The sequence below is a fragment of the Trachymyrmex septentrionalis genome, unplaced genomic scaffold, assembly GCF_001594115.1.
Source record: "Trachymyrmex septentrionalis isolate Tsep2-gDNA-1 unplaced genomic scaffold, Tsep1.0 scaffold81, whole genome shotgun sequence".
Lineage (NCBI taxonomy): Eukaryota > Metazoa > Arthropoda > Insecta > Hymenoptera > Formicidae > Trachymyrmex > Trachymyrmex septentrionalis.
Genome location: NW_017305997.1, coordinates 1,741,102 through 1,755,323, shown reverse-complemented (window position 1 = coordinate 1,755,323; position 14,222 = coordinate 1,741,102). Strand labels below are relative to the sequence as shown.

Genomic DNA, 14,222 nt, shown 5'->3' with positions numbered 1-14,222 from the left:
CTTAACAGGTGACCCGACCGCAGGACGCGTTCCATCGCGGCACGTTAGGGAAGTTATGCATCCGGCGAGCTCGTCGAGAGTTACCGCTTAAAGTTACCAACTAAAGCATTGTTCAATGAAACATTTCATTGCACGGATATTACGTGTGCAGTTGACAACCGCAAGTAGGCCGCGCGTATGAGCCTCTCTCTCTCTCTTAATCAGATTACATTTTAAATACCACTCATTAGATGCCTATTAGATAAATTCCGCTTCTTGAAATTAACGTTGAAATTTTTTAAAATCTTGCATATAATGTCAAATATTTTATATAAATTCTACTTTTTAAATTTAGGCATGTGTGTGTGTGTGTGTGTGTGTGTGTGTGTGTGTGTGTGTGTGTGTGTGTGTGTGTGTGTATCCAGTACTAGTTTTCGGTCTTCTTTCAATTTCTTTAATATCTTCAATTTAATAAAATTTTTAATACACTTATGGAAACTACGACTCGCTCTTATTCTATAATACTTTTGAAATTTCCACGGATATTTCCTTCAAGGGAGTTTACGCGGTTATCTCCGTGTCTTTATACATCGTTAAATTCCAACATTTTGTGAACACTGCAGTTCACTTCATCAGGACGAGAGAAGCAACCTGATACTTCTCGCTCTAATGAAGTGAAATGCATTCACGAAACGTTGGCATTTAACGATGTATCAAGATACGGAGATAAAACCGCGTAACTTTCTTATTCTTCTTCTTGTTAGCTTAAATTATACCCTTTGTTCCTACCTTTCTTCAATTATTCACTATCATTTAGAGAAGTACGTAAATAAATTTGTGTACGTGCGTGTTTGCGTGCATGTGTTGCGTGTCGTGTAAAGTGTAGGTATATGGGCGTCCACAATGGAATAAGCTCGGATCCGTGGATTTGCTAAGCCCAAATGACTACGCGGATCAGTCATCCCTGCGGGATCCTACCTCTCGTATGGCACGACCCCGAAATAGGTCACTAGCGGCAGCGCAGTTGTACAGTTGCGTCATCACCAAATTGCTTTGCACCCAATATTTTTATACAACGACCCGCCGTTTCATCACCGACATGCAGGCCGCGCCACGCGGATTGATATATCGTGCTCGCCGGCATGGGCACCAAGAGCCGCCGCGGCTCGAAATTTTACTGGCAAAGTTTGAAAAATACGACAGGTCCGCGACGGTGCGGCGGTCCGCGGTCGCTCGTTTACGTTTGTCGCGATGTTGATCGCCGATGGTGTGTCGGCGTGTCCAATTCCGCGAGCGACGCGACGTCCGTCGCGAACAGAGAAACGAGCGTCGCATGGCGCGGTACATCAACTGTAATTTAGTGGACCGTATTATGCAGAAGTCACGGGTGCTAATGGCCGCCACAGTTCTGTGTGCGGTTAATTAAATTTTATTACAAATAATATTACGTGATATCACACAGAGCGACACAGTGCGTACATTTCGGCTTCATGCGGAGGTTTTGCGAGAAATTCGCACCCCGCGGCTCCGAGTGAAATATTAAATCGAGCTCGCGAATTTCTCTCCCACGATTCTATCTCAGAGTGCGAACGACTAACCCACGTAATTAATTCATTGCTCGGCCGTAACGCTTTACGTGCCTCTGAATGTACACACATATATATAGTACTCCATTAAGATTTAAAATGTTATATGAGAAGTAAAACGCCATGGAGTAATACGTCCATCATTTCTGTGAACTTTTTGACACGTTATATATGTCCTCATTGCATATATCATCGTACGATTATGAATGTATGATGTTAATAACGTAATAACAAAATTACAAATCTTTTTATATCAAAGTATGTTAGTACATATGTTTAATTCCAGTATAATTTACGTAAAATACTTTTTATTTTGCGATTAAAAATTTATTTGATTTTTATGATTTTTGCTTCAAATGTTAACAAGTTAAGCTATCAATAAATATAAATAAAAGGATTATGAAAAATTGAGATAAAATTGATAAACGTACTCATTGTATTTTATATTTTATGCTGCTGCTAATATTTCACTAATCATTCAGTTTTACACTTAATGCACTTTTTTGTTTACTAATATTATAGGTACATAGTTCTATCAATTTGCTGCAGTTACAATAATTTGCAAACTTGTTATCGCTTTTTGTTTTAATTCGTCTTTTAATTTTATTGTAACTGCATTTTACTATGTTTCATCATTTTTCTAAACTTCCAAGTATTTACATTAAATACCATTTTATTGACAAGAAGCAGCTTTTTATTTTATTGAAAAAAATATAAATATATCTTTTAAAAGTTTCTTCTTAGACAATTAACTATTTTTAATATAACACATTATCAATTATTTCTTTGCCGTTCTATAATTCCAGATAATTATAGATATGAAAAAAAATATTAAACGTTTTATGTGACCGCGTTTGTGATTTTTAACGTCTTTCTGAGAAAAATGTATTAAATTTTAATAAGTAATTGTTTATATATAGCACTAATACAATTATTTCTAGAAAAAAATTTTGCTACTTAATTATCGTAAAAAAATATAGTAATTAAATCAAATAAATGTTCTTGTACGAAATAAGCGTATATTTACATTAAGTAAATATTGAATTGGCACTATTTAAACAAATATATATTAAAATTTAGTACATTTTTCTTTCAAGATTTTTTTACTACGGCTTTACTTTTCAAAACATTTATTATATGTTTGAAAGAAACGCGAGAAACGATTGCATTATCGTCGCGTTCAACAGACAATAATTAGTCCATAATTGAACTAAATAAAAACAGAAAGCTCCTTGCCAAGTCAACGTCGTTATAATAATTCGTCCTATTTCAAAGTGATAGATATATAAAACCGTATATTTAACCGTACTATTCGCAGTCTCATTATTTCATCTTATTGTTGGGTTAGGTTAATGGAAAAAGGCGCTCACCGATACAACGTCTTGCCAATGAAGCTTCTAGAAATCTAGACTGCGCTCGTCTCAACTTTCGTCTTAAGTCGCCGCATACTCACGAGCCAATACTCACGAAAACACGATCGAGAACGAACTAAACTGTCATAATATGACTATCGCGATACTTTATTCCACTCCCGAAATAAAACGCTCAATGTATATTATTCCGCAGTTCCGTTACTTGAATTTAGCGATTCGCCGAGAAAGCTTGAACGTCGACAACTTCACACCAATGCCGCGCGGGTACAACGCGAGTCGAGCTGGCAGCTAATCGAAGCTCGAGCGAGCTGTCCGAAATATATACTCGAGACACACGATCGTGTTATAATTTGGGAGCATAAAGTCTGCGAAAATTGCACATAATTAAACGAAACAGGTTCCCATTATTGAAATCATATTTACGACTCCGTCAAATTGCAAAATTATTATGCTCTCTCGATATGAAAGTAATAATTAAATTATTCCATTTGAAAAGTGAGATACAGAATGCGTTTAAATTATAGGTGCGTTCGAAGAGACGCTATTAGCGCTATTTGTGTCATTCTATCTCCATCATTAGTTAGACAAGCAAAACAACAATAGAACTTAAGTTCCTGACTAATCGCTCCTGACTGGTCGCGGCGGCAATGTTAAAATTGTGACGTCAGAAGCAAGAAATATACGTTCATTTATGATGCATGCTATTTGTAAGTAAAGATTTGAATTTGAATAAAACGAAATGACGAGATCGCTTTAAAAATGTATGTATGATCACTTGTAAAAATCGATGAAAACTGTCCTTTCCTCCCTTGACAGTCAGTAAATGGTTGTGTAAAAGGCACGTAAAGTGAGCCTATATTCGGGCAGAAACGCACGGTCTGACAGCTGTTGAAACGAGTAAAATATACGCTTTTACATATAAAATTCTAAGATAACTTTAGTTTTCATCGATAATTACGACTTTGATAAATACGAGACAAGTCACATTTTCACAATTAAGCGAATAATAGCGAAATAGCATATAAATTTCGTCACTTTTCCACACTTATACGTTCAGCCATTTATCGTGGCGAAGCGCTGTAACACACACACACACACATACACACACACACACACACACACACAAGCGTGAGCCTATGTACATGTGCTCGCTTTCGGCGTGCCGAGATCACATGTATGTACATGAGCTCGTGTTTGTGTGTGTGGCTACAGTTTCGCCAGGCCGCCATCTGATTTTGTGTTGGCTGAGTAGTCAGGAGCCTCAATACAAATAGCTCTAAAAGCATCTCCCCGAACGCATCTATAGATGTAATAGACTGCATATTTTGTAATCTTAGCATCTATGTTCTATTAGAAAGAAATGAGCTTACCAGCATCTCCCTTTAACTCTCTTTAACGATATTTGAGTGAGAGAGGAAGAGAAAAAGAAAGGGTGAGCTACTTTTCTTTCTAAACCGATAATGACATATGAACTTCATAGAAATAAGCAGTCTATTCTTATTACGCGTATGCTCTTTCAAAAACAATTGTTGTCCTGTAAGTAAAATATTTTCAATTCTTACTACCTACAAATAAATCCCACACAAGACATTCGCTTTGCAACGAAGGAAAAATCGCGACGTATTCACGAGTCGTGTAAACTTCGACAATCACTCAACTGTGTAAATGAATAATTCAATTTAATATCAATAAAGTTCTTTTGTGCTACCCGCATAGCATTCTTACCTTACTATTGCATCACGTTTTGGGATATAATAATTGTATATATGTACATGTATCGCTCGCTCGGATATCTACATCTATTTAATTGTCAGGACATGAGTGATAGCGCCCCAATTTTCTTGTAAAAAATTATGTATGCCATGCACTTAATGAAAACAATTCCAAACCTTGCATACCAATTGTCTCGCCACCAGTTATATTTAATGTATTATATTTAATTTATAATATTATATAAACAATTTATGTCTCTCTTGAATATTTTGCTCTTTACATTTCGATAAACGGATTGATATATTTTGCGTTTTATTTGTAGATTTATTAGCGTTCGCCAAAAACAGTTAAATTCAGTTAAGAGTCTTAGAATGGAAATGTTATTACTGATTTCCTAATTCAATTCCATTAATATGTGTATAAACTGGTAATAAATTTTATAATAAACTAATAATATATTTTACATACAAATTGTAATTTTAATCCTTCCTTTTAATGAAAATTTGAATTAACTAATTACGCGATTTAAAAGAAATAATAAAATTCAATGAGTACTTAAAATAATAAATAATTATAATTTAAAATTAGATTAAGAGTATATATAAATAATGCTAATATATAAATTTTGCAAACGTTGTTACAGTTTTATAAATTGCGCTCCGATTCGGTTCGTCAAACTTGAAATGCAATCGCAAACAGAAATATTAATATCCTTCAAATAATAAAATTTATATTTTTATTGATAAAATTGATAAAATATTATTAAAATATTGACTTTTTTTGCTAATAAAATTTGAGAAAAGTACTTTTTTTTAATTTATGAATAATTATTTAACTTTTATTAATTTTATTTAAATAATTCTTTGATTTTTATTTTTCAATAATAAAACAAAGATAAACTCCGTCTTTTAAATTTAACGTTCCAAAAAAAGTAAAATAATTAACTTTAACAACTCGTATGAAAACAAAGGATAACGTGGAATATTTAAAATTCGCTATTTTAGATTCAGCTAACACAACCATGAATTACATGCACGTGAAAAATCAGAAAACCAAATTTTCCTAAATAAATAAAAAATATGCTGGAATTATAAGAATCAATAGCAAAAGATATATTAATATATTTTTCATTTTATTACTACTTCTTTAAAATTCCTTATATTTTTGCTAAATATTAGGATTTATTGATTATTAGCATTATTTATATATGATAACACAATTTTTTATAAAAGAGATAGAAATAATATTTTTTTTATTTCTCATGTATTTTTAAAAAATTCTTAACATTTCTCTGTTAATCAATTATTTTCAACAGAATATACAATGTTCAATAAAGTAGAATTAATAATTTTTTTTTGTTAATAATTATTAATTTGTTATTTATAATAATTATTTATTTGTTGCTTTATAGTTTTAAAATATAAAAATAAGTCATTTCTTATATATAATATTATAATTCAACATTTTTCTTATTTGTACACACATACATATATAAATATCATAAAAAAGCATATATATTCAACGTAATTATCTACAAAATTCAAAACATGTAGAAGATCAGTTTTTGTCGCACGTCAATCAAAATCACTATTTTTTTGTGAAGTATTTTGTTAGTTAGTAGTATTTTGAATTATATAGTATATAGTATTTTGAAATTTCGACACGTACGCTATAGTGAAAGAACGCCGCGCGTTATTTTTTGCATATAATGACAGATGCACTAAAAAACAGGTGTGAAAACGCATAGTACAAAAGCTTTGAAACATAATATGCCCTACTGTCAAACGCACGCGCACGCACGTTGGTATTCCATAATTAGATCGAAATAATGAGTCAATATCTCTACATAAAAAGAGTCGAAGAGGGATGATCTTTGTATCATTTAAAAGCTAAAAGTTTAGCGCTCCAAATGAATACAAGATTGTTAATCTTGTATAATTAATTTACGAGATATTGTCGATTAAAAAAGAAAATAAAACTAATTTCACGCTAAGAGAGTCGATTTTCATTTTTAAAGTAAAAATTATTGTATATTTAAATTGTAATATCTCCGTCCAGGATAAGCAATAAAGATTTAAAACAAATTGCATTGACAAGCGTATATTCTCATAACGTATATTTTCATAACGATATTAAAATCAAATACCGTTTTATTCTTTCATTATATAAAAAATAAAATATTAAAATCGTACTTGTGTAACAATCGTGCGTTTTCATCGCAAACTTTGTTTTAATAATTGATTGTGGATTAATCTAACAATAAGTGAATATATGAAACACTGTTTCTTGCTAAATAAATTTATGAAAAAAATATAACAAAAATAGAAAAATATTTCAAAGTTGATTTTCTTCTCATCATATAAGCGTGATTCAAAAAAGACACATGAATGTGAATAATAGATTGTTGTTAAAATTATTATTGAGCGCAATTTTTTGTCTCTTCGTGGATATGTAATAATTATATAGTTATAAAGAAGTTTATATATAATAATTATATAGTTATAAAAAAATCGTTTTCCAATTTCTAAAATTGAAACTTAAAATTGAATAACGTTTGTGTATCATATCTTTCATTGTAAAATTTATTTTTTTTTATTCGATGTTTTTCATCTTTGTACCATTTTTCTCTATTTAAAACGTTTTCAAATATACAATTGCAAAATATAAGATAAAATTAAGATATATTCTTTTACGTTTATGTGATTAATGTATTTAAATTTATTAAATAATATTGAATAATTTATCTTTTCTTCAATTCTTATTTAAATTAATTAAATAAATAATTTAAATAAATAAGAAAATAAATGATCATATCGTAAGCAATAAACAATAAGTACATATAAATATTAAATTACTTATTTCTCAACGTTGCTTCGTCGTCATTCGATGTTTCCTGTACTGCTTCTCTCCTTTGTCGTTGCTCTCCATCTTCTCCTCTTCTTGATTTCTTTGTTATAGCTAACAGCACTTGCAAAAACACGATTAATTACGATCGCACGCAAACTAATTAATAAAGTACGACGATTGCACAGCATTTAATTTGCATGGCGCTCTCGATATTAATCGTACACAACTCGCGTTCTTCTGAAATGCACGAAATCATAACTTTTTGTGTTACATGAAGTGATCCAGCGATTCATATATCACAATCCAGAGACAATAAATAATTTTGTATGCATAATAGCAGTTTTAATAAAATCACGCGAGAAAGAAGAACATATATTTATTATTTTTTTCTCTTTTTCATTCTATTCTTTTCATTCTGTCTTTTTTTTGTATTTATTTCTCTCTCTTTTTCTCTCTCAAGAATTGTTAAAAATTAAAACATGATGGATCAATCAAATGTGGCTTTCTCATGTCCAGACTCATATTAGAGGATTTACAATAACAAATATTAAGACCACATTGTTGGTTCAAATATTAAACTCGTTAGCGAACACATTTTGCTACTCACATTTTCATATTAATTTTGATGAAATGGACTATTATCATGTTTCTGCTATCCAAATTTAAGAAGTGCTGATAATATTTATATAATAAATTCAACGTGAATTTATATTAAATTAGTTAAAAGAAAAAAGTGAAAAAATTTTCTCTATATTTGATATTATATGTAATAATTTAGAACGCTCCACTACAAACATACTACGCGGAAAGAATTATTTTGTTGAAGAATTATATTTAAAAATTTAGATATAGATACAGATCTGAAAATAATTTTGTCGGATCGTCAAAATAACCACGTAGAAATCTTAACCATAATAAGCAACGCTGCAAAAAGTTTTGACATTCTAGCAATCAGTCTGATGGTCTTACATAATTATTTTGATAATCCAACGAAATCATTTTTAAATCTGCATTTAGCTTTTATAAATACTTCAGTAAAACTATCCTTTCCATATATAATATCACAGTCTGGGATATCATATAGAGTCGAAAATTTTAATATAAAAGATATTGAGATTACAATTATTTTCGACAATCATTATAGCTTGGAAATTATATGACCTCAACATCTTTGCCCTAATATAAGTTCTTGGACTTTAATTAATCTTTATGAAATATGCTATTGTGAATATATCATTGAGATTTTACTTACTTTATTAAATTGCAGCTAATTTTAAATAGACGTCGGTATCGAAACTTAACTTTACTGACGTATCGTAGATACCCATAAATAAAAAAAAATTACAAACAGGAAAGAAAAAGTGAGAGAGAGAGAGAGAAAGAAAATGACTTCAGAATATAGTTAATAAAATAATTTACATCTATGAATTTCCTTTAAATACGGTCAACTTGTGATATCATGTATATTTTACTGTAAGATATATGTATACAGCACATGTCTACGATTTAATGGAGTCAAGGTCTAGATAGTTAAAGTAGAGAGATATGTCGTTAACTACACTCATTCTCAGTAAGGCTTGTATGTGAAGATAGCACTGGCCATCAACATTAGAATGATATATACTCTGCAAATTTGAATTTTGTAAAAGTTTTTTCTTTCCTTCCTTTGCCATATATCGTGTCTTTCCAGAATATTCTAAGCCCTCTGATAAAGTTCTTCACAAATTCATAATAATTTTCTTCGAAAAACAGAAGGAAAAGAAGAAGCAGAAGCTTTCTTCGTAGATTAATTATTTTGCAAAATACATGTTATAAGAAACATTGCGAAGAATTTCGATACTTGGGAAAATGTCGAGGCCGCTTATTACCTGCATTTGCGCGCTTACCGATGCTGAAATTATCCCCCTGGTTAGAGAACATCGCCGGTGGTGCAAAACGACGCCGGTGGGTATGATTTACGTTGGATAGCAGGACCATTCTTTCGGGAGGATAATCCGGCGGGTTCGTCCGGCGGTTCATTCATAATGCACAGCCATTTATAATGCACGTAGAAACGATGCATGCAGGTGTAATTACAACTCCGTACTCTCTACCGCGCGTCCCGCGCAACATCCTACCTTATCCTATCCCATCCTCATTTGAGTAAACCGACGCTCTTTCCTAGTCGTCTGGCCACGTTGCGAGGTCATCTTTTCTACTCCTTCTCAGCCATTTGCCAGACAGCCCTCCTAACTGCGACTCCGCGCAGCTCGCGCTAACGAGGGTCCACTTGGTTCGCTTTATCGATTAATAGATTACAACAATAGTTGAATTTTAATGGATTCTCCGATGACACATTACGAAGCTCACGTTTCATATCATTTTCTTTTGTCGGTTAAAAAATTGTCCTTATAAAGGTAATAAAATGCCGTTGCGAATAATAAATTCAAACGTAAAGTGAAATGTCATTCGAATGATTTTCCCTTTTGTTTATTTTAGACGTAGTTATGAGTTATGAAATAAATAAAATCTATTTTTTCATTGCGATTGTATACAATTTTTTTACGTCTTCGTATTGTTTTCCTACACTTAAAACGTAAATCTATAAAATGTACGATTTCAAATTCGAGGTGAGATATGAAATTCATCTTTATACTATTATCGTCTATACAATTAAACGCGATTTAACAATCTATATAATTTATTAAATGTTACTATGTCAAACTATGTCAAATTGTACAAGAACTGTTCGACCTCCATTAAGTGCTCGTTTTATTGATTGTGAGCTAAAGAGGGAGCATAAACTCGGCGTATCCTATCAAGAAAAACGTTTTAGTTTGCCGACTTCCGGCTCTTTCAAATGCTTTTCTATCTACTCGTACGTAGGGCAAGACGCACAAGCTCCGTGGAAGCGACGAGAATGGCAAAGACGACGAAGGCGACGGGCGAGGAACGATGGAAAATCCAAATTGTCGCACAAAGCTCTCGCGCAATCAGGTTCCTGGTAATCCTTGCGCCTTCAAGTACTTCGGCACGATCGCGAAAGCCAATTATGTGGCTGACGTACGTACAGGTGCGGCTTTAAAGCGGCTAGGCAACGGGGCGAATACGAGGGCATGGAAAGTGCATTCCGGCGGAGCGCGGAATTACTCGATTAGAGCTAATTCGAATTATGCTACAGCTCGTTATCAAAATCGCTAATTGTTAATTGGTACGCGCCAGCATCGCGCGCGGATATACCGTCGGTGCGTAGCGAAACGGGACTCGTTGCGTTGACGTAATATATCCCGCGTTATAGATAAAAATTGCAACAATCTCGAGGATAAGTCGAGAAGAGTTGCGAAATTGTCGAAAGTTCACGTTGAGCAACGATTGAAAAACTGTTTGTTGAAGTGTTTATCTCATTTCGCCGATCGCTCCTTCGCTATCTTTCAAATATCTCGCAATATTTCCTCCATCGGGCTGCACACACGATTATCGTCGGAACGCAATGGCTGCATCTCATGGAAAAGTCAATTCTCATCCCTCTTTCTTTGTTATTTTGGCGTGAAGAGAAACGGCAAGACGCATGTCCTCGGTGGAATACATCCTCGTTTCTCGATTCTTCCGCCTTCCGCCTTGCGTTTCCGCGGTCGACTCTCGCCGCTGATAAATTGCGAGCGGCGAGAGTGTGGAAATTGCATACGCCGTTGCAACGTACGTCCCGGGTGTGCAGTAATCGTCTTGGACGTATGCGCGACGCTTGGTACGTAAAGGAAAACGGAAAGAATAGGATAGCAGGCAAAGGAGAAAGTACGTTACAGTACGGATGTCCAGACAGTGAATCCTCTCAGGATGGGTCTCGTTAGTCCTGCGTGACAGACTTACGGCACCCAAGACTCGTCCCGCCTCGGCTACTCATCACGGCTTCGGAACGAGATGTACTGGAGAGACAAGAGGATGTTGGGTTTCTTCCTTCCAAATTACGCCCGTAGGCTCCTTGCCAAGTGGAACTAGTCCTCGAAAACACGCCCGGCATATACATATCACAAATAAAAATAACATAAATCATCAAGCCGTTATAATTAAATCATCAAATTATTGTAATTATTGTAATGGTCAATTAATCTAAAGGACTGTACAAAGTGAATGAAGATCTCATACACACATATCTCTATATTACTTTTGATTTCTTTTAATCTTTTGATGCTGATGCCAAATTCTGTTAACTGATATTAACGATAAGTCTGCGAGGCTCATTTAATTTATATTGACTAGAAGACACTAATTAATTTTAAGAGACCGAAATGACATAATTTGTATAAAAAAAGAATAAAAATATTAAATTTCTTTTAACAACAATGGATGCATTCAGCGAACACAACGATTGAGCGAGCGCTCAGTAATTATTGCCTGATTGAAGTAGACCTTCAGATTCACAATAAATCTAGAAAAATATATCAATAGCAATAAACGCTCATTCAACCGTTGTATTCGCTGAATGCACCTAATAATTTGCAGATATGAAGAATTGATTGAGTGGATTCAACAGACTCGGCATCAGCTCTGGAAGGTCAAATTTAATTATACGTCGTTGCTAAAGACGAGTATTTGTCTGCAAATTATTTCTCTACAAATTATTTCTCTGCAAATATTCAACGCATATATTTGGAATTTGAAGTTACTGAAATGTAATTTCGTGCTTCACATGCGAAAGTTTCTTTCCATATTTACGTGCTGAAAATTTGTATTTGCCCAGTTTATGAGATGATCGTTTCGAAAAAATAATCTAACATTGGCACTAATATGGATATCATCTTCAGTCTATCGGTGTTGATTGTTCGACTGCCCAGAAAATACATCCTTCTCACCTTCTTAACATTCGCACATCTCTTCAGTGCGTTTTCGAAAAACAGAGAGAGAGAGAGAGAGAGAGAGAGAGAATAGTATACAAGATGGCTGGCGGTGCACACGCATCCAGGGTGGATAACGAGAGAATTTGGGAACAAATTCGAGCGCGAGGAGAAGCTGACCTGCCGTCAGAAGTTTCATTTATATGTTAATCGTCAGACAGCAGTCGCTGACGGTGTCGACAGGCACTGCTTGCTGCACCACTCTTTACGTCTCATATTATAACAATTCTCAAAATATCGCGTATAAGTAGACATCGATTATATCCGGAAATAGTATTGATAGATTGGACAGGAAATTTGAGGTTTAACCATCGATCAGTTTCCAGGAAAGGCTGTCAGGAGGATTGACACTCGAAAAAAGGCTAATATATATCACATAAATAATAATTTATTAAAAAAAGAGGAAATATAACCAAGCAAGATAGAGAGATAGAGAAAGAGAAAAAATATATTAATAAAACATATGTGTATCAAGAATACATATTCTTTTTTATTTTACAAAATGTGTAAACTTAAAAAAAATTAATTCTCAAATCTTTCGAATAAAATTCCATGGAAGTTTTCAATAATTGGGTATTTAAAGTTTAAATTTCATTAGTTTTCGTATATATTTGCTTTTAGAGACAAAATCGATGACGATATTTATATCACATTATTCGAATATTAAAATTTATATAATATTATTTCATTACACAATTGTCTATAAATAGACGATTAATTAATAGACGATAGATCAAAATTTCTGTCGAACTAATGATAGATAAGTATGAAAATGATATGTTTCTGGCTCAGTGAACCTATGGAATTATTAGAATTTCATAACCGATATATTGAAAACCGCTACAGTCCATAGTCGAATTCCAAATGCTTAATTGAAATAGATATGAAAGATACATACAGAAGGGTAAGCTTTAATTGAAATCGCGAATTTTCAATTAATTAGTCGTCAATCAATAATGTGTTAAAATTTCAGCAACGAGAAATATCAAACTAAACCAATCTTTTTGAATAGAATTTTCTTAGCTGGTTTTTTATCGAAACAATATTTATATAAACATTAACGATAAAATTTAGCATAAAAGATATATATATATAAAATAATAAAACGTTAAATTAAAAAATGAATTAAAACTCGTTATACAGCATAATAATTTATATTATTCTAAAAAAACATATAGATGTATACATATTGGGATATTTAAAAAAAACCGATGAACAAAACAAATGTGTTATCAAAGTAAGTACTTTTTATCTACTGGCTTTAATTATGGTCTACATTTCGCTTTAGGAAGTTATAAAACTTCACTCATGTTGCACGATTTTTACAAGATATTTTTATCAACTCGATCAAGTATTTGTGCAAACATTTCTATACTTAATTAACGCGTATATTTTAATGGTGTCCGGATTATGTCACTCGAATTTCTGAAAATTATATTTATTTACTATGTATAAATTTAAAAAAAACGGTACAAATGAAATAAAAAGTATAATAAAAAAAATGTAAAAGCGTGTGCATATACATATATGTATATAGAAAATGTATAGTAAAAATCGTATTATCTTTCGTAAACTGGTAGAATTAAATTAAATAAAAAAGTTCTCTACCGTCTTGCAATTTCCTCAATAATTAATAAAAAATTAATTAATAAATATTTGCAAACCAAGATGAAATTTGCGTAGCAAAATTTAGCAAAGAATATTAGCGCTCAGCGAGCATTCAGAGAGGCGCGCTTCTAGGAACTGCAAATAATGCATAACGTTGAGCTGACTTTTCTCATTGAATCGCACAGATTCAAATTCATATATATATATATATATATATATATATATATATATATATATACAAATAA

The 14,222-nt window shown here is 32.6% G+C and overlaps 1 protein-coding gene across 1 annotated transcript; it reads left to right on the top strand.

Annotated features, from left to right (window-relative positions):
* The first annotated feature begins 10,397 nt into the window (after nucleotides 1–10,397).
* LOC108754849 lies at nucleotides 10,398–11,325 on the top strand. Its single transcript, XM_018497472.1, has 2 exons — nucleotides 10,398–10,550; nucleotides 11,032–11,325. The coding sequence occupies exons 1-2, from the start codon at nucleotides 10,398–10,400 to the stop codon at nucleotides 11,323–11,325; spliced, it is 447 nt and encodes a 148-aa protein (XP_018352974.1).
* Nucleotides 11,326–14,222: the final 2,897 nt, after the last annotated feature.

Coding starts and splice junctions, on each gene's coding strand:
- LOC108754849 (XM_018497472.1), top strand. CDS start 10,398: ATGGCAAAGACGACGAAGGCGACGGGCGAGGAACGATGGAAAATCCAA. Junction 10,551..11,031: donor TGTGGCTGACGTACGTACAG/GTGCGGCTTTAA, acceptor TGGCGTGAAGAG/AAACGGCAAGACGCATGTCC.